At 42.4% G+C, this 26,761-nt stretch overlaps 1 protein-coding gene across 2 annotated transcripts in view; it reads right to left on the reverse strand.

The window, feature by feature from the left end:
• Window positions 1-1,105: 1,105 nt before the first annotated feature.
• Window positions 1,106-26,761, reverse strand: part of LOC140496101 (importin subunit alpha-4-like) — a 125,809-nt gene continuing 100,153 nt past the window's right edge. For both annotated transcript variants that reach the window (XM_072595662.1, XM_072595663.1), the window contains 6 exons: window positions 23,119-23,247; window positions 21,014-21,118; window positions 19,283-19,354; window positions 18,757-18,919; window positions 18,578-18,672; window positions 1,106-2,470 (listed from right to left, as the gene is read on the reverse strand). In XM_072595662.1, coding sequence (XP_072451763.1) covers window positions 2,372-2,470; window positions 18,578-18,672; window positions 18,757-18,919; window positions 19,283-19,354; window positions 21,014-21,118; window positions 23,119-23,247 — 663 coding nt within the window. In that variant the 3' untranslated portion in view covers window positions 1,106-2,371. The remainder of the gene's footprint in view (window positions 2,471-18,577; window positions 18,673-18,756; window positions 18,920-19,282; window positions 19,355-21,013; window positions 21,119-23,118; window positions 23,248-26,761) is intronic.

Consider the following 26,761-nt stretch of genomic DNA (forward strand, 5'->3'; position numbering starts at 1 on the left):
TGTTTGCCCAATAAAAGAAGTCTCTTTAAAGAAACTCTCCCACATGTTATCATTTAAAACTTTGAGTTGTTGCTTCAAACCCATCTTCAGGCTATTGAGTTTTTACCGTTGCCAATATTCAATGTCTGAACCAGAGGCAATGACTAGTATCAGTTTTTCCTTTGCTGATCTCCACAACAAAGGCCAGAACATCTTCAGGACGAATAACGGGAAGATAAAACTTTGTCATTCAATATCTTAAATCTGTTGGCCATGTAGTAAGTATGTTTTCTGAACATTTGTTCAGGTGTTTATGGGAGGGGTGAAAAAGAGCAAGCAGCCCAAGAACGAGCATATTGTGAATGTATGCAGATAAGTGAGAACAGGTATGTGGGGTGAGAGTGAGAATGAGTGTGATCGGTGGGAGAAAGAATGGGTGTGTGTGGCGGGAGTGAGAATGAGTGTGTGTGGCGGGAGTGAGAATGGGTGTGTGTGGCGGGAGTGAGAATGGGTGTGTGTGGCGGGAGTGAGAATGGGTGTGTGTGGCGGGAGTGAGAATGGGTGTGTGTGGCGGGAGTGAGAATGGGTGTGTGTGGCGGGAATGAGAATGGGTGTGTGTGGCGGGAGTGAGAATGGGTGTGTGTGGCGGGAGTGAGAATGGGTGTGTGCAGGCGGGAGTGAGAATGGATGTGTGTGGCGGGAGTGAGAATGGGTGTGTGTGGCGGGAGTGAGAATGGGTGTGTGTGGCGGGAGTGAGAATGAGTGTGTGTGGCGGGAGTGAGAATGAGTGTGTGTGGCGAGAGTGAGAATGTGTGTGTGTGGCGAGAGTGAGAATGAGTGTGTGTGGCGAGAGTGAGAATGTGTGTGTGTGGCGAGAGTGAGAATGGGTGTGTGTGGCGGGAGTGAGAATGAGTGTGTGTGGCGGGAGTGAGAATGGGTGTGTGTGGCGGGAATGAGAATGGGTGTGTGTGGCGGGAGTGAGAATGGGTGTGTGTGGCGGGAGTGAGAATGAGCTTGTCATGGAAGTGATAACAGGTATGTGTGTGCGGCAAGAGCATGCCTCAAACAGTTGTAACCAAACAGAAGTAAAAAACTGTTTAAAGTATCAGAAATAAAAGTCGCCAACTGTACCAATACTTTTAATTATTTCTTCACTGAAAACATTTGTTTTTAGTATTACTGAACAAAACATGAGTTGAAATGACTTCCCTAGATGTTATATGGGAATACGAAAACCCAACCACAGCAATGAGATTTTCCAAATCATATCTACTTGGCAGCACTTTAAGTCCTAGTTTTGCAATTAACATTAATGATTCTTTAATTATTAAAATGAATTGAGGCATCTGGTATAAAAATGTGACACTGAATGTGAGAAACTTCATATATACACCAGTTTCATGCAGTAACACATCAATACTTCAAACGGCTGTGGAGTTTTATCAGTGAGGCCAAAATGCACACCAGCATAGAAGGGTACTTATAAATACCATAGTGCACATGAGTCAAATGCAAAATCTCTCAGGAAGGGAGTCTTAGTTAGGCGGTAGATTAAAGGTGCAGAACTCCTGGGAGCTGACTGTCTTCACATCTGAATATTAATACTTTCTGCTGCGTTGAAAAGTTTCCAAACGTTACAGTATTAATTCCATAATTTTCAAAGACATCTCTAGAGGTGAATATAATTGAGGCGCATACAGTCGCAGAAAACTATTTCAGCACCTTTATGGTGAGTCTCACAAAATAAAGAGGAACAAATTTTGCAGAGCTTTGAGAAAATCCAGAGAACCATATCCAAACTTAGAGTACAGTGGTTACTGGAAATTCTGAGTGTGTGGTGATATTGCTGCCTTAGATCTGGATTTTTCCCACCATTTTAAGCCTCCTATGATACATACAAACTCACAAAACCAGGACTGTAATATTAGGTTTTCTTTTCATGGCATTTTAAGTAGTCTCAGTAATAGGGAGCTGGATGAAGACAAAGGAACTATACAGGAAAGGCAGAAGCTTCCACAACAATGAAAGGAAAGGAAAACAAGAGTAATAAGGAGTTGTATATTTTCTTCACTGTCTCTCTCCAAAGACAGAGACACAGTCCATTAGATCGTTCAAACAGGATAGGTTTCAGCACCATGTCTCTGGATGTACCACAGTCATTGCATCACAGACATTAGTGCGGGGAACAGCGAAGGACATCCTGCTGGTTAGCAGAGACATAAAAGCAGCTTTGTTCTTTGTGACTGGAAGATCTGTCTGGTGTGCAGACAGCTGCACTTCTTTTTTTGCAAGCCAGTATTCTAAGTCGGATGTTGCTTTTTACATTTTTACAAACATATTGATTGACAGGTGACCAATCACTCTATTTTCTATCTTCAGACTGAGTGGACATTTAAAAGTTAAACTCCTTTGACCGAAGCTCTGTAGGAGGGTTGAAGTTGAAAGTTCCTCCAGGTGTGGTTTCAGGAATAAGGCAGGGATCTTCATCAATCTACCAGGGCATAAAAACAGCAAATACTCAGTCAGCTATAATTAAACTACACTCCCTTGCACACACAACCACTCACAGTAAATACCAAGTTGTAATCAAGTTACACAGGATAAATTCTGATTAATTCTGATCAAAGTGACACAGCAAAACATTTGAACCAGTTAATTACACATGACTGTGATTTATTGCTTGACATTTTGCTAATTTTAAAAGGACTCCGTGTATCGTGAAATCGTAACTACATTTCACAACATTTCCTCTCAGTATTAATCAATATTACTCAACACAATCCATAATGACAGGAAATCTCAAAATGTGATAATGAGAAGATGGATTATGATGACAATATGCAACACACAGACTAAAATGGTGGTAGAAATATCAGAACGTACAGTAAACACTGTTAGGAGGAAAATTACTGATTGATTAGCATTCCAAATTTATCAGTGTAATTGCTACAGGAGAAGTGAAGCTCATTTCAAAAATAAAAACTCATCACAAAAAAATGTTAATATCAGGCAGAAGAATTGTCAACTTTTCAACAAATGGAAATGTACAAAAATGGTGTAACTTCAGCTTTAATATTCAGTCAGATGCAAATGTCCATTTGTCCCCAGATGCCTAAATGATTTCTCTTTGAGAATGTGATTTAGGTCCTCTGAGCATTGGAAAGGTGTCATCAGTCAGAAGCAAAATGCCTCAAGAAGGCAGTGATTTTATTCTCAAAAATGAAGGAACACAAAGAAGAATGCCCACCCTTTTGACTGAGGAGGATCCATGCAGTTTTAAAAGGTGCAGGTCTTTTGTTTCACAGCAGGAAGAGAGGGAGTGATTACCAGGAGGCTGCTGGGAAGGTAAATGAGTGCTTTAAAAACTTACCTCATGTTTAGGTGGAGCACACACCGAACAGGAGCGGACACAGGACTGCTGAGTAAGTAAAGTAATATATTTGTGTGGTTGCGTTACCCGAAACACTACTTAGGTAGTGTCTCCAACCCATCCTCCTCCTCTAACCAAAAAAAAAGTTCTGTGTGCCGGATTGGTAAGGTAACTAGTCTTTTTTTTTTCAACAGTCTCTTTGGGGATTTAGAATAGTGGGAATGGAGGTTAGGGCAGTTGAATGTTCCTCCTGCAGAATGTGGGAGGTAAGGGTCACCACTAGTGTCCCTGCTGACCGAGTCTGTAGGAAGTGCACCCAACCCCAGCTACTCAAAAACCAGAGTTAAGGAACCAGAGCTAGAGATGGATGAACTTCAGATCGTTTGGGAGGCAGAGGGGATTATAGAGAGAAGTTACAGGGAGGTAGTTACACCTCAGGTACTGGAAAAAGGCAGATGAGTTACAATCAGGGGACAGAAGGGCTCCTGATGAAGGGCTTTTGCCCGAAACGTCGATTTTCCTGCTCCTCGGATGCTGCCTGAACTGCTGTGCTTTTCCAGCATACTCTAATCCAGAATCTGGTTTTCAGCATCTGCAGTCATTGTTTTTACCAAGGGGAGAGATGAGCAGAGCATTAGTCATGGCAGACTCCATAGTGAGGGGGACAGATAGGAGGTTCTGTGGGAACAAGAGAGACTCACGGTTGGTGTTGTGCTGCCTCCAGGTGCCAGGGCTCATGATGTCTTGGATCATGCTTTCGGGATCCTTGAGGGGGAAGGGGAAGGGGAAGGGGAAGGGGAGCAGCCCCAAGACATGGTCCACATAGGCACCAACAACATGGGTAGGAAAAGGGATGGGGATTTAAGGCAGAAATTCAAGGAGCTAGGGTGAGTTTAGAGCTAGAACAAACAGAGTTGTTATCTTTGGTTTGTTACCCATGCCACATGCTAGCGAGGCAAGGAATAGGGAGAGAGAGGAGTTGAACATGTGGCTACGGGGATAGTGCAGGAGGAAAGGATTCGGATACCTGGATAATTGGGGCTCATTCTGGTGTAAGTGGAGCTTCTACAAACAGGATGGTTTACATCTGTACCAGAGGGGTACCCGATATCCTGGGGGGGATGTTTGCTCATGCTCTTCGGGAGGGGTTAAACTAATTCAGCAGGGGGGATGGGAACCTACATTGTAGATCCAGTGTCCAGGAGGTTGACAGCAGTGAGGTCAGAAGTAAGGTTTCAAGGTCCAAGAGCACACCAGCAAGCAGGAAGGTGGTTTGAAATATGTCTACTTCAACACTAGGAGTATCTGGAATAAGGCCAGTGAACTGGCAGCATGGGTTGGTACCTGGGACTTCGATGTGGCCATTTCACAGACATGGACACAGTTGGAGGTTCCGGGATTTAGATGCTTCAGTACGAACAGAAAAGATGGTAAAAGAGGGGGAGGTGTGGCACTGTTAGTCAAGGACAGAAAGGATGCTTGAGGAGTCATCTACTGAGGTAGTATGGGCTGAGGTTATAAACGGGAATGGAGAGGTTACCCAGTTGGGAGTTTTCTTATAGGCCTCCAAATAGTTCCTGAGATGTAGAAGAAAGGATAGTAGAGATGATTCTGGATAGGAGTGAGAGTAACAGGGTAATTGTTATGGGGGTTTTAACTTTCCAAATATTGACTAGAAATACTATAGTTCGAGTACTTTAGATGGGTCAGTTTTTGTCCACTGTGTGCAGGAGGGTTTCTCGACATAGTTATGTAGACCAGCTAACAAGAGGCGAGACCACATTGGATTTGGTACTGAGTAATGAACCCGGCCAAGTGTTAGGTTTGGAGGTAGGTGAGCACTTTGGTGAAATTGACCACATTTTGGTTATGTTTACTTTAGCAATGGAAAGGGTTAGATATATACTGCAGGGCAAGGGTCATAGCTTGTGAAAAGGCAATTATGATGCAATTAGGCAAGATTTAGGATGCATAGGATGGAGAAGGAAACTGCAGGGGATGGGCACAATTGAAATGTGGAGCTTATTCAAGGAACAGCTACTGTGAGTCCTTAATAAATATGTACCTGTCAAGCAGAGAGGAAGTGGTTGAGTGAAGGAGCCAAGAAAGTTGAATCTCTTGTCAAGAGGAAGAAGAAGGCTTATGTTAGGACGAGAAGTGAAGGGTCAAGTTAGGGTGCTTGAGAGTTACAAGTTAGCCATGAAAGCCCTAAAGTGAGAGCTAAGAAGAGCCAGGAGGGGGCATGAGAAGTCATTGGCAGATAGGATCAAGGAAAACCCTAAAGCTTTCTCTAGGTATGTCAGGAATAAAAGAACGACAAGAGTACGATTAGGGCCAGTCAAGGACAGTAGTGGGAAGTTCTGTATGGAGTCTGAGGAGATAGGACAGGCATTAAATGAACATCTTTTGTCAGTATTCACATTAGAGAAAGACTATGTTGTTGAGGAGAATACTGAGATACAGGCTACTAGACTAGACAGGATTGACGTTCACAAAGAAGAAGTGTTAGCAACTCTGGAAAGTGTGAAAATAGATCAGTCCCCTGGGCCGGATGGGATTTATCCTAGGATTCTCTGGGAAGCCAGGGAGGAGATTGCAGAACCTTTGGCTTTGATCTTAATTTGTCATTGTCTACAGGGGAATAATGCCAGAAGACTGGAGGATAGCAAATGTCGTCCCCTTGTTCAAGAAGGAAGTAGAGACAACCCTGGTAATTGTAGACCAGTGAGCCTTACTTTGGTTGTGAGTAAAGTGTTGGAAAAGGTTATAAGAGATAGGATTTATAATCATCCAGAAAGGAATAAGTTGATTACAGATAGTCAACATGGTTTTGTGAAGGGTCAGTCCTGCCTCATAAACCTTATTGAGTTCTTTGAGAAGGTGACCAAACAGGTGAATGAGGGTTAACTGGTGTATGTGAATTTCAGTAAGGCTTTTTAAAAAGATTGCCCATGGTAGGTTATTGCACAAAAACAGAGGCATGAAATTGAGGGTGATTTAGCAGTTTGGATCAGCAATTGGCTAGCTGAAATAAGACAGAGGGTGGTGATTGATGGGAAATGTTCATCCTGGAAATCAGTTACCAGTGGTGTACTGCAAGAATTTGTTTTGGGTCCACTACTGTCTGTCATTTTCATAAATGCCCTAGATGAGGGCGTAGAAGGATGGGTTAGTAAATTTGCAGATGAAACTAAGATTAGTGGAGTTGTAGATAGTGACAAAGGATGTTGCAGGTTAGAGAGGGACATAGATAGACTGCACAGCTGGGCTGAGAGTTGGCAAATGGAGTTTAATGTGGAAAAGTGTGAGGTGATTCACTTTGGAAAGAGCAACAGGAACAAGGAATATTGGGCTAATGGTGAGATTCTTGGCAGTGTAGATCAGCAGAGAGATCTTGGTGTCCATGTACATAGATCCTTGAAAGTTGCTACCCAGGTTGGTAGGGTTGTTAAGAAGGCATATGGTGTGTTAGATTTTATTGGTAGAGGGATTAAGTTTCAGAGACATGAGGTCATTTTGCAGCTGTACAAAACTCTGGTGCAGCCACACTTGGAGTATTGTGTACAGTTCTTGTCACCGAATTATAGGAAGGATGCGGAAGCTTTGGAAAGGATTCAGAGGAGATTTACTAGGATGTTGCCTGGTATGGAAGGAAGGTCTTATGAGGAAAGGCTCAGAGACTTGAGGCTGCTTTTGTTAGAGAGAAGAAGTTTGAGAGGTGACTTAATTGAGACATATAAGATAATCAGAGGGTTACATGGAGTGGATATTGAGTGCCTTTTCTCTCGGATGGTGATGGCTAGCATGAGGGGACAGAGCTTTAAATTGAGGGGTAATAGATATAGGACAGATGTCAGAGGTTGTTTCTTTACTCAGAGAATAATTAGGCCGTTGAACGCCCTGCCTGCAACAGTAGTCTTGCCAACTTTAAGGGCATTTAAATAGCCACTGGACAAACATATGGATGAAAATGAAATAATGTAGGTTAGATGGGCTTCAGATTGGTTCCATAGGTCAATGCAACATCAAGAGCCAAAGGGCCTGTACTGTGCTGTAATGTTCTATGTTCTAGTGATACTGAACAGATGCTGAATATATGTGTTTCATTCATTCAAAGTGCAAATTACCATTTCAGGTAAAGTTAACACAACTCTGTTGTTCTACAGAAGGCTATGACACTGATGGTAAGGAGAACACACTTCTGTTAATTTGATATCCTTCCTCCTCTAAAGGGCACATCAGGTGCAGGACAATTTTCTGCAAACGGTATATATGGGATCTGAATTTTAGAAATGCAAGTAGCCCCACTGATACAAACGTCTGTGATTACACTGGAGAGGGTGCGGGGCAGATACACCAGAATGTTTGCTGGGGTGAAGCAGTTTAGCTATGAATGAGAATCTCAGATTATTTTTTTTACAGCAGAGAAGGGTAAGGAGGGGACCTGATTAAGGTGAATAAGATTATGAGGGGCATGGACAGGGTGAATATAAAACAGATATTCGCATTAGTCAAAGGGCCAGTATAGGGGGTATAATTTTAAAATGAAGAACAAGAGATTCAGAGAGGATTTAAGGGAACATTGTTTTGATCAAGAGGGTGATGGGTTCTGGGATGCGCTGCCTTGAAGGATAGTTGAGGCAGGAAATCTCCCAACCTTTAAAAAGTCCTTGGATGAACACTTGAAACGTCATAACATTCAAGGCTATTGGCCTAGTGCTGGAAAATTGAATTATTGTATATTTAGTGTAGCATTGGTGGTACAGGCTTGATGAGCTGAATGGCCTCTTCTGTACTGTATGATTCTCCGATAAAATTATATTAAAATGTGCGGGGATATAGGGAAACAGCAGTAGAGTAAAACTAATTGGATAGCTCTTACAAAGGGCAGAGGTACAACTGGCCTTCTTCTGTCCTGCACAATTCCAAAACTAGATAATGGCGATTTCTAAACAGCATGGTCACAAGTCACACGATACCAGGTTATAGTTTTTGAAATCACAAGCTTTTGGATCCCTGCTCCTTTGTCAGAGAAAGTCTAAACAGCACACCATACATTACTCTGTGCATCATAGAAGAATTAATTAGGAATCAACAAGGCAAACATTGTTTTAAAGATTTAATCGTTGACGTGGTCAAAAAAATTGACTTGGTCCAACCAAAAATGCAACAAATGGGCAACAGCACTGCCAGCACTTTAAAATTCTAGCAACCAAGAAGGAATCAGAAACCAGTATACCAGTTTCTTCACCATATTTCCATTCAGCGTACACCAAGATGACTTGAAGGGTTTTATTTAAAAACTAATTGTGTTGGATGCACTTCAAGGAAGGTTTACTGGACTAATACCTAAAATGAGAGTGTTGTCTTATGGTAAACATATGGACGGGGTAGGTTTGTATCCGCTGGAGTTTAGAAGAGTACAAGCTGTCTTAATTGAAAAATATCAGACCCTGAGGAAACTTCATAGGTTCGATGAGGGGGTTATGCAGTTTGGCAGGAAGAATAGAAGAGGTCAATATTATTGAAATAGAGAAAGACCGTAGAATGCTGCCACACAGAAGAATTTGGGAATCATTGTACTTGAATCAAAAAAAGCTAGCATCCAAGGTCAGTGGATACAAGGGCAGGCAAATGGAATGTCTTTATTTCAGGGGAATGGACTATAAAAATAGAGAGGCTTTGCTAAACCTGTACAAAGCACGAGTCAGACCACAGCTGGGATACTGTGAACTGTTTTGGGCCCTTTATCTAAAGAGAGATAATCTTGCACTGGAGGCAGTCAAAAGAAAATTCCCTCTGTTGATCCTGTGTTTTAGAGATTTTCTTATGAGGAAAACTTATAGTCACAGACACAGTATACCTGTCATAGAGGTCTACAGTGCAGATAAAGGCCCTTTGGTCCATCGGTGTGTGCTGGTCGAAAACAACTACCTAACTATTCTTATCCTAATTTTCAGCACTTGGTCCATAACCTTATATGCCTTGGCATTCAAAGTATACATCTAAATACTTCTTAAATGTTAGCACGGTTTCTATCTCTACTATCCTCACAGGCAGTCAGTTCCAGATTCCCACCACCCTCTGGTTGAAAAGGGCTTTCCTCAGATCTCTTCTAAACCTTCTGCCCTCTACCTTAAATCTATGATCCCGAGTCACTCATTGCTCCTCATAATTTAAACATCTCAATCATATTCCTGCTTCAGCCTCTTCTGCTTCAAGGAAAATATTCCCAGTCTATACAATCTCTCTTCATACCTAAAACTCCCCAGACCAGACAACACCCTGGTAAATCCCTTCTGTACCCTCTTCAGTGTTATCATATATATCCCATTATGTGGATTCCAGAACTGGACACAATACTCCAACATTTTATTCAGCATCACTTCGCTGCTCTTAAACTCTATGCCTCAACTAATAAAAGCAAGTATCCAATAAGCCTTTTTAGCCACTTTATTTACCTTTTCTGATACCTGACATGCACACCAAGATCTCTCTAAACCCGACCATTCATCATGTATTCTGTTGCCTTGTTTGTCTTGCCCAAGTGCAATAGGTTGGCCTACACTCATTGGAATTCAGAAGAATGAAAGGCGACCTCATTGAAAGATTCGTAGGTGACTTGACAGGCTAGATGCAAAGCGGTTGTTTCCCCTTGTGGGAAAGTATAATTCCAGAGGAAATAATCTCAGGATAAGGAGTTGCCCATTTAAGATGAAAATAAAGCATTTCTTATCGAACCATAAAGTCATACTGCATGGAAACAGACCCTTCGGTCCAACTCATCCATTCTGACCAAATATCCTAAATTGATCTAATCCCAGATGCAGCATTTGGCCCCTTTCTACTCATGTAGCCATCCAGATGCCTTTTAAATGTTGTAATTGTACCGCCTCCAACACTTCCTCTGGCAGCTCATTCCATATACACACCACCCTCTGTGTGAAAAAGTTGCCCCTCGGTTCCCTTTTAAATCTTTCCCCTCTCACCTTAAAACTATGTCCTCTAGCTTTGAACTCCCCCACACTGGGAAAAAAATACCTTGGGTATTCATCCTATCAATGCCCCTCATGATTTAAGAAACTTCTAAGTCGAAGGGTGGGTCAGTAAATTTGCAGATGATACGAAGATAGGTGGAGTTGTGGACAGTGAGGAGGGCATTTGTCGTTTGCAAAGGGACTTAGATATGATGCAGAGCTGGGCTGAGGAGTGGCAGATGGAGTTCAACCCTGTCAAGTGTGAGGTTGTCCATTTTGGAAGAACAAATAAGAATGCAGAATACAGGGTTAATGGTAGGGTTCTTAGTCAGGTGGAGGAACAGAGGGATCTTGGGGTCTATGCACATAGATCTTTGAAAGTTGCCACTCAGGTGGATAGAGTTTGTTAGAAGGCCTATGGTGTATTATCATTCATTAGCAGAGGGATTGAATTCAAGAGTCGTGAAGTGATGTTGCAGCTGTACAGGACTTTGGTTAGGCCACATTTGGAGTACTGTGTGCAGTTCTGGTCGCCTCACTTTAGGAAAGATGTGGAAGCTTTGGAGAGGGTGCAGAGAAGATTTACCAGGATGTTGCCCGGAATGGAGAATAGGTCGTACGAGGATAGCTTGAGAGTTCTCGGCCTTTTCTCGTTGGAACGGCGAAGGATGAGGGGTGACTTGATAGAGATTTATGAGATGATCAGGGGAATAGATAGAGTAGACAGTCAGAGACTTTTCCCCGGGTACAACAGAGTGTTACAAGGGGACATAAATTTAAGGTGAGGGGTGGAAGGTATAGGGGAGATGTCAGGGGTGGGTTCTTTACCCAGAGAGTGGTGGGGGCATGGAATGCGCTGCCCGTGGGAGTGGTAGAGTCAGAATCATTGACGACCTTTAAGCGGCATTTGGATAGGTACATGGATGGGTGCTTAATCTAGGATAGAAGTTCGGCACAACATCGTGGGCCGAAGGGCCTGTTCTGTGCTGTATTGTTCTATGTTCTATGTTCTAGAAAGTCATCCCTCAGCCTCCAATGCTCCAGAGAAAAAAGCCCCAGCCTTTCAGTCTCTCCCCATAGCTCAAACCTTCCAATCCCAGCAATATCTTTGTAAATCTTTTCTGATTCCTTTTAAGTTCAATAATATCTTTTCTACACTGAAAACAAAATGTGCTGGAGATCACAGCAGGTCAGGCAGCATCTATAGAGAGAAAGCAAGCTCTGATGAAGAGTTATCTAGACTTGAAATGATAGCTTGCTTTCTCTCCATGGATGCTGCCTGGCCTGCTGTGATCTCCAGCACTTTTTGTTTCCCATACAGAATCCAACATCTATAGTAATTTGTTCCAATATCTTTCCTATTGCATGGAGACCAGAATTGAAGGCAGCATTCTAAAAGTGGCCTCACTAATGTCCTGTACAGCTGCAACATGAACTTCCAACTCCTATACTCAATACACTGACCAATGAAGGCAAGCGTGCCAAATGCCTTCTTCACCACTCTGCGAGTTCACTTTCAAGGAACTATGAACCTGCACCAAGGTCTCTTTGTTTGGCAACACTGGGCAGAACTTTACCATTAAGTGCATAAGTTCTGCCCTGATCTGCCTTATCAAAATGCAACATCTCACATTTATCTAAATTAAACACCATCTGCCAAACCATGACCTATTGGTGCATCTGATCAAGATCGCATTGTACCCTGAGATAACCTTCATCACTGTCCACTACACCTCCAATTTTGGTGTCATCTGTAAACTTACTAACCATAACTCCTCTGTTCACATCCAACTCACTGATATAAATGATGAAAAGCAGTGGTCCCCACACTGATCCTTATGGCACTCCACTGGTCACATACCACCTGCCTGAAAAACAACACTCCACCACCACCCTTGTCTCTGTTGGCAGCGGGGTGGGAACCAGAGCTACATATCTGAGAAGAGGGTAGAGGATGGGGCAGTGACAAGATGTAGTGAATATATCAGGGAGGTTTTTCATGTGATGAAATAAAGGGATCAGTTAAAGTGTGTCTGCTTTATTGCAAGGAGTGTCAGAAATAAGAGTGATGAACTTAGAGCATGGATCAGTAATTGCAGCTATGATGTTGCGGCCATAACGAAGACATGGGTTTCACAGGGGCAGGAATGGTTGCTAGATGTTCCAGAGTTTTGAACATTTACAAAGAATGGGGGGGAGCTTTGCTAATCAGAGAGTGCATCATAGCTACAGAAATGAAGGTTCTCAAGGAAGGTTTGTCTACTGAGTCAGTATGGGTGGAAGTTAGGAGCAGCAAGGGAACAGCCACCTCATTGGGGGTTTTCTACAGACCCCCCAAATAGCAATAGAGAGATCGAAGAACTCAGAGCCAGCAGATTTTGGAAAAATGCAAATGTAGCAGGGTTGCTGTTATGGGTGACTTCAACTTTCCCAATATTGACTGGAACCTCCTTAGTGCAGATGGTTTGGATGGAGCCGTTTTTGTCAGGTGTGTTCAGGAGGGTTTCCTTACTCAGTATGTAAACAGGCCGACAAGGGGAGAGGCCATTTTGGATTTGGTGTTCGGCAAAGAGCCAGGACAGGTGTCAGCTCTCGCGGTGCGAGTACACTTTGCTGACAGTGACCACAACTACCTCACATTTACCATAGCCTTGGAGAGGGAAAGGAGCAGTTACCAGGGGAAAATATTTAATTGGCGAAAAGGAAATTATGACACTATCAGACAGGAGTTGGGAATTACAGATTGGGAGCAATTGTTCCACAGAAAGGGCACAACAGACATGTGGAGACTATTTAAGGAGCAGTTGTTACGAGTGATGCATGAATTTGTTCCTCTGAGACAGGTAAGAAGGGGTAAGATTAAGGAACCTTGGATGACAAGAACAGAGGAGCTTCTCATCAAAAGGAAGAAGGCATCTTATGTAAGGTAGAGGATGCAAGGATCTAGCACAGCTTTAGAGGATTACAGGCTTACTAGAAAGGAGCTCAGAAATGGACTGAGGAGAGCCGGGAGTGGGGGGGTGCACAAAAAAGGCTTGGCAGGAAGGATTAGGGAGAACCAAAAGGCATTTTACTGATACGTGAGGAATAAGAGAATGATCAGGGAAAAGGTAGGGCCAGTCAGGGATAGCGTAGAGAACTTGTGCGTGGAGTCTGAGCAGATAGGGGAAGCTCTAAATGAGTTTTTTCCTTCGGTTTTCAATAAGGAAAGGGACCTTGTTGTGAATGAGAACTTTGAGGAGCCGGGAAACAGCCTTGAACAGATCAAGATTGCTGAAGTTGATGTACTGGAAATTTTATAAGTTCCCAGAGACAGACCAGGTTTATCCTAGGTTGCTCCGGAAGCGAGAAAGGAGATTGCTAAGCCACTGGCGAAGATCTTTGCGTCCTCACTCTCCATGGGAGTCTTACTGGAGGATTGGAAGGAGGCGAATGTTGTTCCTCTTTACAAGAAAGGCAATAGGGAAATCCCTGGCAATTACAGACCAGTCAGTCTTACATCTGTGGCCAGCAAGGTTTTGGAAAGAATTCTGAGGATGGGATTTATGACTATTTGGAAAAGGCATAGCATGATTAAAAGTGCTTAGCATGGCTTTGTGAGAGGCAATCATGCCTCGCCGATCTTATTGAATTCTTTGATGAGGTGTCAAGACAGGTTGACAAAGGTCGGGCAGTGGATGTGGTGTATATGGACTTCAGCAAGGCGTTTGATAATGTTCCCCATGGTAGGCTCATTCATACAGTCAGGAAGTATGGGATACAGGAAAATTTGGCTCTCTTGAATTAGAATTGGTTAGCTAACAGAAGGTAGAGAGTGGTTGTAGATGGAAGGTATTCTGCCTGGAGGTCAGTGTTGAGTGGTGTCCCGCAGGGCTGTGTTTGAGGGCCTCTGCTCTTTGTAGTTTTTATAAATGACTTGGATGAGGAGGTTAAGGGGTGTGTTAGTAAATTTGCAGATGACATTCAGGTTGGAGGTGCTGCTGATAGTATCGAGGGTTATTGTAGGCTGCAGCATAACATAGACAGGAAGCAGAGCTGGTCTGAGAAATGGCAGATGGAGTTCCACCTGGATAAATGCGAAGTGATGCATTTTGGAAGGTCAAACTTGAATGCTGAATATAGGATTAAAGACAGGATTCTTGGCAGTGTGGAGGAACAGAGGGATATTGGTGTCCAAGTGCATAGATCCCACAAAGTTGCCACCCAAGTGGAGAGGGTTGTTAAGAAAGCATATGGTGTTTTGGCTTTTATTAACAGGGGGATTGAGTTTAAGAGCCACGAGGTTTTGCTACAGCTCTACAAGTGACTGGTGAGACCACACTGGGAATATTGTGTCCAGTTCTGGTCACCCTACTATAGGAAAGATATAGAGGTTTTGGAGCGGGTGTAAAGAAGTTTTACCAGGATGCTGCCTGGACTGGACGGCTTGCCTTATGAAGCAAGGTGTATAAGCTCGGACTTTTCTCACTGGAGAGAAAGAGGAAGAGAGGAGACCTGATCGAGGTATACAAGCTAATGAGTGGAATAGATAGAGTCAATAGCCAGAGACTTTTCCCCAGGGCAGGATTGACTGGTACGAGGGGTCATAGTTTGAATATATTAGGAGGAGGTATAAAGGAGACGTCAGAGGTAGGTTCTTTACACAGAGAGTTGTGAATGCATGGAATGTGTTGCCAGCTGTGGTAGTGGAAGCAGAGTCATTGGGGACATTTAAGCGACTGCTGGACATGCACATGGATAGCAGTGAGTTGAGGGGTGTGTAGGTTAGGTTATTTTATTTTACATTAAGATTAATCCTCGGCACAACATCGTGGACCGAAGGGCCTGTACTGTGCTGTACTTTTCTATGTTCTATGTCTCATACTTTCAAGCCAATTTTGTAATCGAAATGCTCTCTCTAATCAATGTGATCTAATCTTGCTAACCAGTCTACCACATGGAATCTTGTCAAATGCCTTGAAGTCCATATCGGCAACGTCTACATCTCTGCCTTCATCAATTTCTTTGCCACTTCTTCAAAAAACTCAATCAAGTTAGTGAAACACAACTTCCTCTGCACAATGCCATGTTGAATATCCCTAATCAATCCTTGCCTTTACAAATCCGTCAGAATCCCCTCAAACAACTTATCCACCACTGAGGTCAGGCTCATCTGTCTATAGTTCCCAGCTTTTCCTTACAACCTTTCTTAAATAATGGCACCATATTCGCCAACCTCCAGTCTTTTAGTATCTCACCCGTGACTATCGATGATGCAAATATCTCAGCAAGGTGCTCTGCAATCCATTCCCTACCTTCACATAGCGTTCTAGGATATACCTGATCAGGTCCCAGTGATTTAATCGCCTTTATGTGTTTTAAGATGTCCAGCATCTTCTCTTCTGTAATATGGACATAGAATCATACAGTCTCTACAGAGTGGAAGCAGGCTATTCAGCCCATCAAATCCACACCAGCCCTCCAAACAACGTCCCACCCCGACCCACCCCACTACCATTTTCCTAAAACTCTACACTTATAATGGCTAATTCACCTCATCTTTACATCCCTGGACACTATAGACAATTTAGCACGACCAATCCACCTAACTTAATACTTTCCAAAATATCACTATTCATTTAAGTCCTCTAGCTTCCACGTCTTTCTCCACAGTAAAAACGGATGTGAAATACTCATTTAGTGTCTCACCCATCTCCTGTGGTTCTAGACAAAGACAGCCTTGTTGATCTTTAAGGGGCCCTAATCTCTTCCTAGTTACTCTTTTGTCCTTAATGTATTTGTAGGATCTTTTTGGATTCTACTTAACTCTATTTGCCAAAGTTATCTCATGTCCCCTTTTTGTGCTCCTGATTTCCCTCTTAAGTATACACCTACTGCCCTTATAGCTTTCTAGGGATTCAACCAATCACAGCTGTCTGTTTGACATACGCTTCCTTCTTTTTCTTGACCAGAGCCTCAATTTCTAACAGTCCCCATTAACAGCGATTCACTCTCTTAGCCAGATCATTATCCACTCATTTGTCGGTCCAACTGTTCTTCTCTCTCTTTGGGCTCTATCTCCTCCTATCGTTAACTCCTTAGCCCCTCTCCCTACCCTATCTTTTGCATATAAACTGATTTTTGCCTGGCTACTATCAGTTCTGAGGAAGAGTCACTGGACCAAAAACGTTAACTCTGATTTCTCTCCATCGATACTGCTGGATCTGCTGTGCTTTTCCAACAACTTCTGTTTTTGCCACCATTTTCTAGCCATCCAACATTCCCTACATCTGCCAGTCTTGCCCTTCACACTAACAGGATCATACTCGCTCTGAACTCTCATGATCTTATTTTGAAGGCCTCCTAGCAAATCTTCCCACCAGAATATTGGTCCCATTCCAATTCAGGTGCAACCAGTCCTTCTTGTACAGGTCACTTCTATCCCAGAAGAAATCCCAATGATCTAAAAAAAGTGAATCCCTGCCCCTTGCACCAGCTCCTCAGCCACGCATTCATCTGCCCTATCCTCCTATTCCTACTCTCAGTAGCACATGGCACTGGGAGTAATCCAGATAATCACTACCCTTGAGGACCTACTTTTTAACCTCCTGCCTAGCTTCCTATATTGTCTCTGCAGAACCTCATACCTTTCTCTTCCTATGTCATTGGTAGCAACGTATACAACAACTTTCAGCTGGTCACTCTCTCCTTTGAAAATATTCTGCACCTCTCCAAGATATCCTTGATCCCAAGGAGACAACACACCATTCTGATGTCTTGCTGTTGACCGTAGCAACATTTGTCTGTGTTCCTGACTAGACAGTCCCCATCACAATCGATCACTTGGAATCTAACATCCCTCACATTACAGTAGAGCCAGTCATGGTACCAGAAACTTGACTGTCCATGCAATATTGCCCTGAGAGGCTAGCAGTCCCACAGTATCCATACTTGTTTGAGATGGGGACAGCCACAGGAAATCTCTGCACTATGTGCCCATCACTCCTACCTCTCCTTGCTGTAACCCATCTACCTGACTGTAGCCGTGGTTTTTCTACCTTCCTGAAACTGCTGCCCATCATATCCCTGGCTCTTCATTACCTCAACTGCCACTCCAACCAATCCATGTGATGTGATAGGATTTGCAACCAAACTCTTCCAAGAGACATAATAGTCAGGAACATTGAAATGCCCCCTAATCTCCCACATCTGACAGGCAAAGCACATCACTCTACTAAAGGTCATCTTTGTACCTTAACAATGTACAGATGCAGAATATACTCAAAAAATAACCACAACACACTTTCTCAAAAACTCAGCATTAGCAGAGTCAGGCTATTGAAAACACTGTTCTGCAATAACTTAACACTTATCTTTTATATTAAAAATTTAACCAGGGTTAGATCTCAGTAAAACATAAAAAAATGTACATTCACCTCATTCACAATTATAGAATTACAAAAGAAAATGAAGATCCATAAGTTATAAGTTCTTAAATCAAACACTTAGCTGATCAGGCTCTGAAATTGTCACTGATCACTCCCAGCTGGCGAGTATAGATCTGATCATGAGGTCTCCCAGGGTCAGCTGTGGAACAGCACTGAACTGTTTGTTTTTCTTTACTGATCCCCAGAGATATTTGTCATTTCACATTCAGTCACTTCTTCTCTCAAAGGGAAATGAATCAGTGGAATTCTTTACCACAGAGGGTTGTTGAGTCTGGGTCATTAACTATATTCAAGGCTGACACAGACAGATTTTTAATCAGTGGTTTATGGGGAAAAGGCAGACAAGTGGAGTTGAGTATTATTAAATCAGGTACAATCTCAGTAAATGATGAAAAAAAACATAATAAATCAAATGGCTTAGTTCTGCACCAAAATCCTTTGTCCAAGGATGCTTCCTCTTGTCGAACTAGAACTAGGGGTCACTGTTTGGAAATAACAGATCACCCACGTAAAACAGAGATGAGGGGAAATTTTTGTCTCTCAGAAGATCGTGAGTCTTTGGTCTTGAAAAGCAGAGGCTTTGAGCCTTTTAAGGCAGAGGAGGACAGTTACTTGTAAAGGGATGAAAGGCTGTCAGGGGTAGATAATGTAGTCTAAAGGTTACGATCAAAATCAGCCATAATCTTATTAAATGACAGCAGGGTTGTGAGGCTAAACAACCTTCTGCTGCTCCTTGCCTGTATGTTGTATGTACCTGTAAAATTAGCAAAATTAATGAGCACAACATTTCTATGAGATGATGCAATGATTACAAACTTTCTCACCTCTTCACCACAAAAGTAGTGGTCGATGATCTCAAAGGCAAGCTTATAGATGTCCTCATTCTCATGCTGTTGCAAAGCTTCAATTTTTTCAAGTCCTGGGAAGTTTAAGGGAGTTAAATATTTTAGTCTTGAGATATAGTTTGATCTGAAACAGGTGATATTGAAAGCATTTCACTTACCTCCACACTCCTCTATCATTTCAACTAAAGTATTCGTGTCAGAACCAGCCACTTTCAGAATGTTATTTAGACCATCAAGAACCACCTGAATCACCTGAGGATCTTTCACACCAAGCAATTTACAGAAAGGAGGGATAACATTCTGCTGTACGAGATATTCAACCTGGAAAGCAACAAGTAAAAAACTCTTAATGTAATAAATATCCATACCTATATGGGGAATTGATGGCAGAATGGCAATCCAGAAACCAAAGCTAATGTTCAAAATTAAAATATGTTTTTGTATTTGAAATGCACTGTGTGCATTGTATGAAAATTAAACATCATAACCAGATTAAAGACAGATTGTAGGATTTCTTTTTCCAGCTGACTATTGTGTTAATGTTATGTTGCATTCTTCCTAGAACTGTGTGATGAGGATAATGAAGGATGTACAGCTCCATGAGATCTACTGGGTTATGCATTCAGCTACAAGCATCGCCTCTAAATGTGCTGGTGCATTGGCATAACCAAAAAGTGCAGTTACCTGTTCCTTTCTCCCACTAATTGTCAGGTTACTGATGGCCCATGCTGCTTCTTTCTGAGTCCCAAAATCTCCCTAGAAGGAGAGATAACAATAATTTGTGGCTAGTTATTGAGTATTTAATCACAAAAAAAACACATCGCAAATGGCTTGAACCCCTTTTACACATAGCTGGTTCAGAAGCTTGCTCCAATCCAACATTAGTGTGAAAAATGGTGTGGATGTGCAGGTGTTGGACTGGGAGGGACAACGTCAGAAGTAAGGGCTTTTGCCCGAAACTTTGATTTTCCTGCTCCTTGGATGCTGCCTGACCTGCTGTGCTTTTCCAGCACCACTCTAATCTAAAGTCAGAAGTCACACAGCACCAGGTTCAAAGGTTTATGTGAAGTCACAAGCTTCTTTGTCAGGTGAAGTGGAGAGAAGCGCACAGACCCAGACTTGCCATTATCTCTCCGCCTATATATTCTGAGCTTCTCTTTGCTTCTCTCACCTGACAAAGGAGTCTGGTGCCGTGTGACTTCTTACTGATGTTAAAAAAAATCAAAACTGTTAAGGTCTGGAAGAGAAAGAATAAATCAAACTCAATCTTCATAAGGTATAAAATAACTCAGGATAATTAAAACCTGATGTAACCAGAGAAGAGACATAATTTGCACTTATTTGAATTTATAAATTAGGAGCAGGAGTAGGCCATATGGCTCCTCTAGCCTCTTCCACCATTTAATAAGATCACGATTGATCAGTTGTGGTTTTTCTTAAATAATTCGAGATTGTGGGCATCGCTGGCCAGTCTACATTTATTCACCATCCCTAGTTGTCCTGGAGAAGATGGTGAGCTACTTTCTGGAACTGCTAAACCTAACTCTGAACTAAATACAGTATTCTGGTCTTATATATACCCTGTATAGCTGCAGCAAAAATTCCTTACTTTTATATTCCATTCTTCTTCCTCCTCTCTCTACAAGAATCTCAGGGAGTCCCTCTCCCACTGCAACTCCCAGGTCATTTCCTCTGCTCTGAAGCTCTTCTATGCTATTCTCTCCCCACCCCCACCCTCCTCTAGCTTATCTCTCCATGCTTCAGGCTCACTGCCTTTATTCCTGATGAAGGGCTTTTGCCCTAAACGTCGATTTCGCTGCTCGTTGGATGCTGCCTGAACTGCTGTGCTCTTCCAGCACCACTAATCCAGTATTTGCTTTCCAGCATCTACAGTCATTGTTTTTACCTCAATCTATGGAGACAGACTTTCCATAGATGCAGCCAGGCTGGTTGAGTTTCTCCAGTGTTTTATGTTTCTTTTATATTTCCAGCTTCCACAGTATTTCATTGTTTAGATTAACTCTCTCTCTGATAGTCCAATATTGTCTCAGATCTGACTCTCCGAGACTGCAGTAGTCCCTTAGCACTGACCCTTCCACAGTGCATCACTTCCTCAGCACTGACCCCTCAAATGCAGAGATCCCTCAATACTAACCTCCAACAGTATAGCGTTTTCTCAATCTGAATCCTCAAGTGCCCAGTGTTCCCTCAGAGCAGAGGGCATTATCTGTAGGCACATTTGAGTAGACGATTGTTTGCTTGGCCAGGAAATGGTAGTATAACTGATTACGCTGGACACATCACTGAGCAGGTATTCATGTAGGCAGGGTAACAGCCCCATAATACAGAAACAAAAATGCTTAGTTTAAAAAAAAAATCCAGTCATGCAGGTTGACCCACCAGGAAGTTACTTACTTTGGTGAGATGATGAATGATCATGGGAATGAGCCCAGCGTCAATGACCGACTGCACTTGCTGCTGGTTTCCAGCTGTGACATTTGAAAGGAACCACACTGCTTCCTAGACACAACATTAGTACAGTTCAGGTCGCATTACATCAAATATTGCCAGAATGACTTATTGATATTAGATAAATCAGAAGTTGAAAAGGAATCATTATATTTTACAGTACAGGAGGCCATTCAACCCATCACATCTGTACCAGCTCCCAAAAGAGCTACTCAGCTAATCCCATTCTACAGCCCTATCGCCTTCAAATATATATCCAGCTGTTTTTGAAACTCCTATGGATTTTGCCTCCACCACCCTTCCAGACAGCGCATTCCAAATCCTAACAACTCTCTCAGTAAAGACATTTCTCCTCATCTCACTCTCAGCTGTCTTGCTGACAACCTTGAAATTGTGACCCCTCGTAACTGACACAGCAACCAGCTGGAAACAGAATATCCTTCTTTACTCAGTAAAAATTATTCATAACTTTGAACACCCCAATCAGATCACCTCTTAATCTTCTCTGCTGCAAGGACAATAGGCCCAATGTTTCTAATCTTACCTTGAATCTAAAATCTCTCATTCCTCATATAATTTCAGTAAATTTCCTTGCATTGTCTTCAATGCATTAACATCCTTCCATAAATAAGGTGCCCAGAACTCAATACAATACTCCAAATGTGACCTGACCAACAATTTGTTGAGGTGTAGCATCACTTCCTTGTTTTTATACTCTATGCTTCTATTTATAAACCGAAGCCTTGGGCGGCACGGTGGCACAGTGCTTCGCACTGCTGCCTCTCAGCACCAGAGACCTGGGTTCAATTCCCACCTCAGGCAACTGCCTGTGTGGGGTTTGCACATTCTCTCGGTGTCTGCGTGGGTTTCCTCCGGGTGCTCCGGTTTCCTCCCACAGTCCAAAAAATGTGCAGGTTAGGTGAATGGGCCATGCTAAATTGCCCATAGTGTTAGGTGTAGGGGAATGGGTCTGGGTGGGTTGCTCTTTGGAGGGTCGGTTAGATTAGATTACTTAGTGTGGAAACAGGCCCTTCGGCCCAACAAGTCCACACCGCCCCGCCAAAGCGCAACCCACCCATACCCCTACATCTATCCCTTACCTAACACTACGGGCAATTTAGCATGGCCAATTCACCTAACCTGCACATTTTTGTGGACTTGTTGGGCTGAAGGGCCTGTTTCCACACTGTAAGTAATCTAATCTAATCTACCAGATTCTGGATTAGTGGTGCTGGAAGAGCATAGCAGTTCAGGCAGCATCCAAGTAGCTTCGAAATCGACGTTTCGGGCACCCTCCTCTAGCTTATCTCTCCACGCTTCAGGCTCACTGCCTTTATTCCTGATGAAGGGCTTTTGCCCGAAACATCGATTTCGAAGCTACTTGGATGCTGCCTGAACTGCTGTGCTCTTCCAGCACCACTAATCCAGAATCTGGTTTCCAGCATCTGCAGTCATTGTTTTTACCGAATAATCTACTCTACCAACCTATTCAATTTGCCTGGCTACCTTCAAAGAATTATGCACTTAAATCCCTCTCCCTTCTCAAAGTTGTACCATTGAGCCTGTATTGTCTCTTCATGTTTCTCCTAACAAAATGTATTACCTCACATTTTCTCACAAATGGCAACTGTGTCTTCACTTTAGAGTAAAACAAACTTTTACAAATATTTAGCACTAACTCTGAATTGGGTAAGGTACTTTCAATCAGATTAACACCAAAGCTGTTGAAACAGTTTGAGGGAAATTGAGGGAGAGGAATCTACCTGAGTTCCTACTTGTAATCCAAAAACTCCAACTGGCAAGTAAATTGGTCCAAATAACCAAGAAGAATTGGATTAGACTCTGCAGAAATTCTCTGTCATAAAATCAGCAAGTCCCAGGGCAGTTGTGGTGGTGGTGGCAGGGTGCAGCATTGCCCACCGCACCCAAAGAGATAGAGTGTGGGCACATGGGCCAGTTCTGGGGGCCAAGGGAGGGCATGGAGGGGCCAGTCCTGGGGGCTGGAGATATGGAACAAGCTATCAGCTACAAAGTAACTAGTAGTGTGTTACCTTATTGATCTTTTCCTTTGGGTGAGTGAGAAGGTTTGGGAAGTGGGAGAGTACATCACAATTCAATATGATCTGCGTCTGCTCATCAGTGCCGGTTACGATATTACCCACAGCTCTCAGTGCAGCTGTCTGTGTAAAAAAGAGATACAAACATTTCACACACATCAAACTGTGCTGGACACCAAAACTATTACATCGTGTGTCACAGCTTAATAACCTTAGTGATATGAACATTAGAATTGTAAAGAATAGGTTGTTTGGTCTCTTTAGCCTGCTCTGTTTTTCGTTGAGATCATATCAGGTTTGATTGTGGCCTCAACTCCACATTCCTATCTACCTCTGCTAACCTGCGACTCTCATGTTGATCAAGAACCAATCTATTGCTGCCTTTAAAATATTCAATCATTGCCTGCACCACTGTCTGACGATGAGTCCTACAGACTCAAAATCCTCAGAGAAAATGTTTCTTCTCATCTCCAACAAGACAATTGTTAAACTAATTCTATTTATTCCCATAAGAGGAAATGCTTTCATCATTAACTCTGTTAAGTCCACTCAGGATGTAATATGTTTCAATAAAATCATGTCTCATTCTTTTAAACTGCAATATATATTGGCCCAGCAGGTCCAATCTTTCCTCATGAGATAAGCCCTGCTTCAACTCAGCCATCCGCTGAGCGAATCTTCTTTCAACAGTCATATCTTTAATGTAAAGGAGACCAAAAGCATACACAGTGCGCCAGATTCAGTCTGACAACGCTCTGCTGACTATAGCAATACGTCTCGACTTTTATATTTATATTATATTTTAGATTTCATTCCCCTTGTAATAAACAACAATATTTAATTTGCCTTTATTACGATTCAAGCTGATGGTAATGCTACAAACATACAATCATGCTAACAAAGGAACAAGAGTAAGCCATTCGGTCCTTTGAGCCTGCTCCACCAATCAATAGATTAGAGTTGATCTTTTTCTGCATCCTGTTATGGACTAGGCCAGACCACTGAAAACATTCTTAAGCAGGCAGCCCAGACAATAACTTTGCAATTTGTTTCAGTAAGTGTACAGTGAAGATTACCTGGATTAAGTTAGCAAGGTTGACCACCAGGTTAAAACAGACAAAACATTTATTCACAAAATTACACAATGAAACATGAAGAACAGAATAAAGAATCCCTACAGAACTCAGTCTATCCAAACTAGACTTAAGTACGCTGTTCCAAATATAAGCAACCCCCCTTTAAAACACAGTACAAAAAAAAAGGGTCAGATGCTTACGGTTGAAGTTAGAAGGGCAGAAGAGAGAGTTTCCACACAGCTCACTGTTGAACTCCCTACCAGTTCTGGACTAAACTAAATGCTCAGCTAGAGAGCTGGCCGCTCCCCTTTCATTCTACAGGTCACTTCTAAAACATGACCACTTTGGCCTGAAGTCTCATCTGTTTACATTTAAACAAAAGACCTCTCAGAATCCTTTTCATCTCTGTACCAAACCAGTCTGATCGGAGCCCGGCCTGGTTTATTACCCCTCTGAAAAAAATCAAGGACAGAGTATCCTTGAGCCAAGGAACAGCTTTTAGAAATAAAAAGGACTAGCTTTGTGACAACCCTCTCTGTAGCTGTAACACCATATACTGCATTCTGTTCCATTACCCGAATGTACTTATGTAAGGTATGATTTGTCTGGTTCGCATGCAGTGCAATGTTTCTCATTGTATCTCAGTACATGTGACAATAATAAATCAAATCAAATCAAAAATTATGGCTGATCTGATTTTAATCTCAATTCCACGTCCCTAAATATCCATGATAATCTTTCACACCCATAATATTCAAGTATTTATCTACAACAGAAACAGAAATAGCTGCAGAAACTTAGCAAGTCTGGAAGCATCTGTGGAGGAGAAATAGCAGAGTTAACGTTCTGAAGAAGGTTCACTGGATCTGAAATGTTCACATTGCTTTATCTGCACAGATGCTGCTAGACTTACTGGGTTTCTCCAGCACTTTCTGTTTTTGTTTCAGATTTCCAGCATCCACAGTTCTTTGTTTTTGTTAAGAATCTATCCACTTTTTGTCTTAAAAATATTCAAAGATTTTGCACCCACTGTCTTTTGAAGAAATTAATTCCAAAGACTCAACCCTCAGAAAAAAAAAGTTTCCTCATCTCTGTTTTAAATGGGCACCCCCTTATTTAGTAAGATAGTAAGTACCAAAAACTTTCATGTACTTACCCCCACACTCCGGATTCCAGCTTTCTCATTTCCCCTCCCCCCACCTTTTCTCATCCCAACCCTCGGACTCAGCACCGCCTTCTTGATCTGCAATCTTCTTCCCGACCTCTCCGCCCCCACCCTCTCTCCGGTCTATCACCCTCACTTTGACCTCCTTCCACCTATTGCATTCCCAACGCCCCTCCCCCAAGTCCCTCCTCTCTACCTTTTATCTTAGCCTGCTTGGCACACCCTCCTCATTCCTGAAGAAGGGCTTATGCCCGAAACGTTGATTCTCCTGCTCCTTTGATGCTGCCTGACCTGCTGCATTTTTCCAGCAACACATTTTTATGTAAAGGATTGAAGTGGAAAGGATTTTTCCTCACATGGGGCAATCCAGAACAAGAGGTCACAGTTTTGGGGTAAAGGGTAGCAGATTTAGAACAGAGATGAGGAGGAATTACATAGTAACATTCAGCCCTCAACTCTGTTCCATGAACATGATTGATCTGTAGCCTAACTCTACATATCTGCCTTTGGCCCATATTCCTTCACACCTTTGCTTAATAAACAATTAGCTATCTCAGGTTTAAAATTAACAACTGATCCAGCATCAATTAATGTCTCTCCTGAATAGTCTAGCCCTAATTTTAGACTATGTCCCTAGTTCTAGAATCTCCAACCAATGGAAATAGTTTATCTTTATCTACCTGCCTTTTCTCACTGATATCTTGAATACTTCAAACACATCACCTTTAACCTTCTAAAGTCTAGACAAAATAGGCCTCATTTGTTTAAACTCTCCTCATAACTTAATCTCTTATGTCCATGTATCATTCTTATAAACTTACATTGCACTCCCTCCAAGGCCAATATATCCTTCCTAAGGTGTGGTGCCTAGATCTGCTTTCAGTATTCCAAGAGGGATCTAACCAGGGTTCTGTATAACTGCAGCATAACTTCAGTATCTTTATACTCCAAATATAAAGGCCAGTATTCCGTTAGTTTACTTGATTATTTTCATGGCTTGTTCATAGCATTATAAAGATCTATGCAACTGAGCCCCCAAGTGTCTTTGCTCATCCACTGTATCTAACTTCATACCAACTAGAAAGTACCCTGGTCTATCCTTTATTGGTCCAAGATGGATAACCTCACACTTGTTTGCAATGAACTCCATCTGACATAGTTTTGTCCATGCACTTACTCTATCAACATATCTTCATAATTTTATACTATCATCTACACAGTATACAATGCCGCCTAACTTTGTGACATCAGATATGAATATATGACTTTCTTTACCAATATCATTAAACCCCTATAGTGTAGAAACAGGCTATTCAGCCCAATAAGTCCATGCCTACTCTCTCTGAAGAGCATCCCACCCAGACCCATTTCTCTACCCCTGTAACCCTGTATTTCC

Source organism: Chiloscyllium punctatum, chromosome 25, assembly GCF_047496795.1.
Source record: "Chiloscyllium punctatum isolate Juve2018m chromosome 25, sChiPun1.3, whole genome shotgun sequence".
Taxonomy (NCBI): domain Eukaryota; kingdom Metazoa; phylum Chordata; class Chondrichthyes; order Orectolobiformes; family Hemiscylliidae; genus Chiloscyllium; species Chiloscyllium punctatum.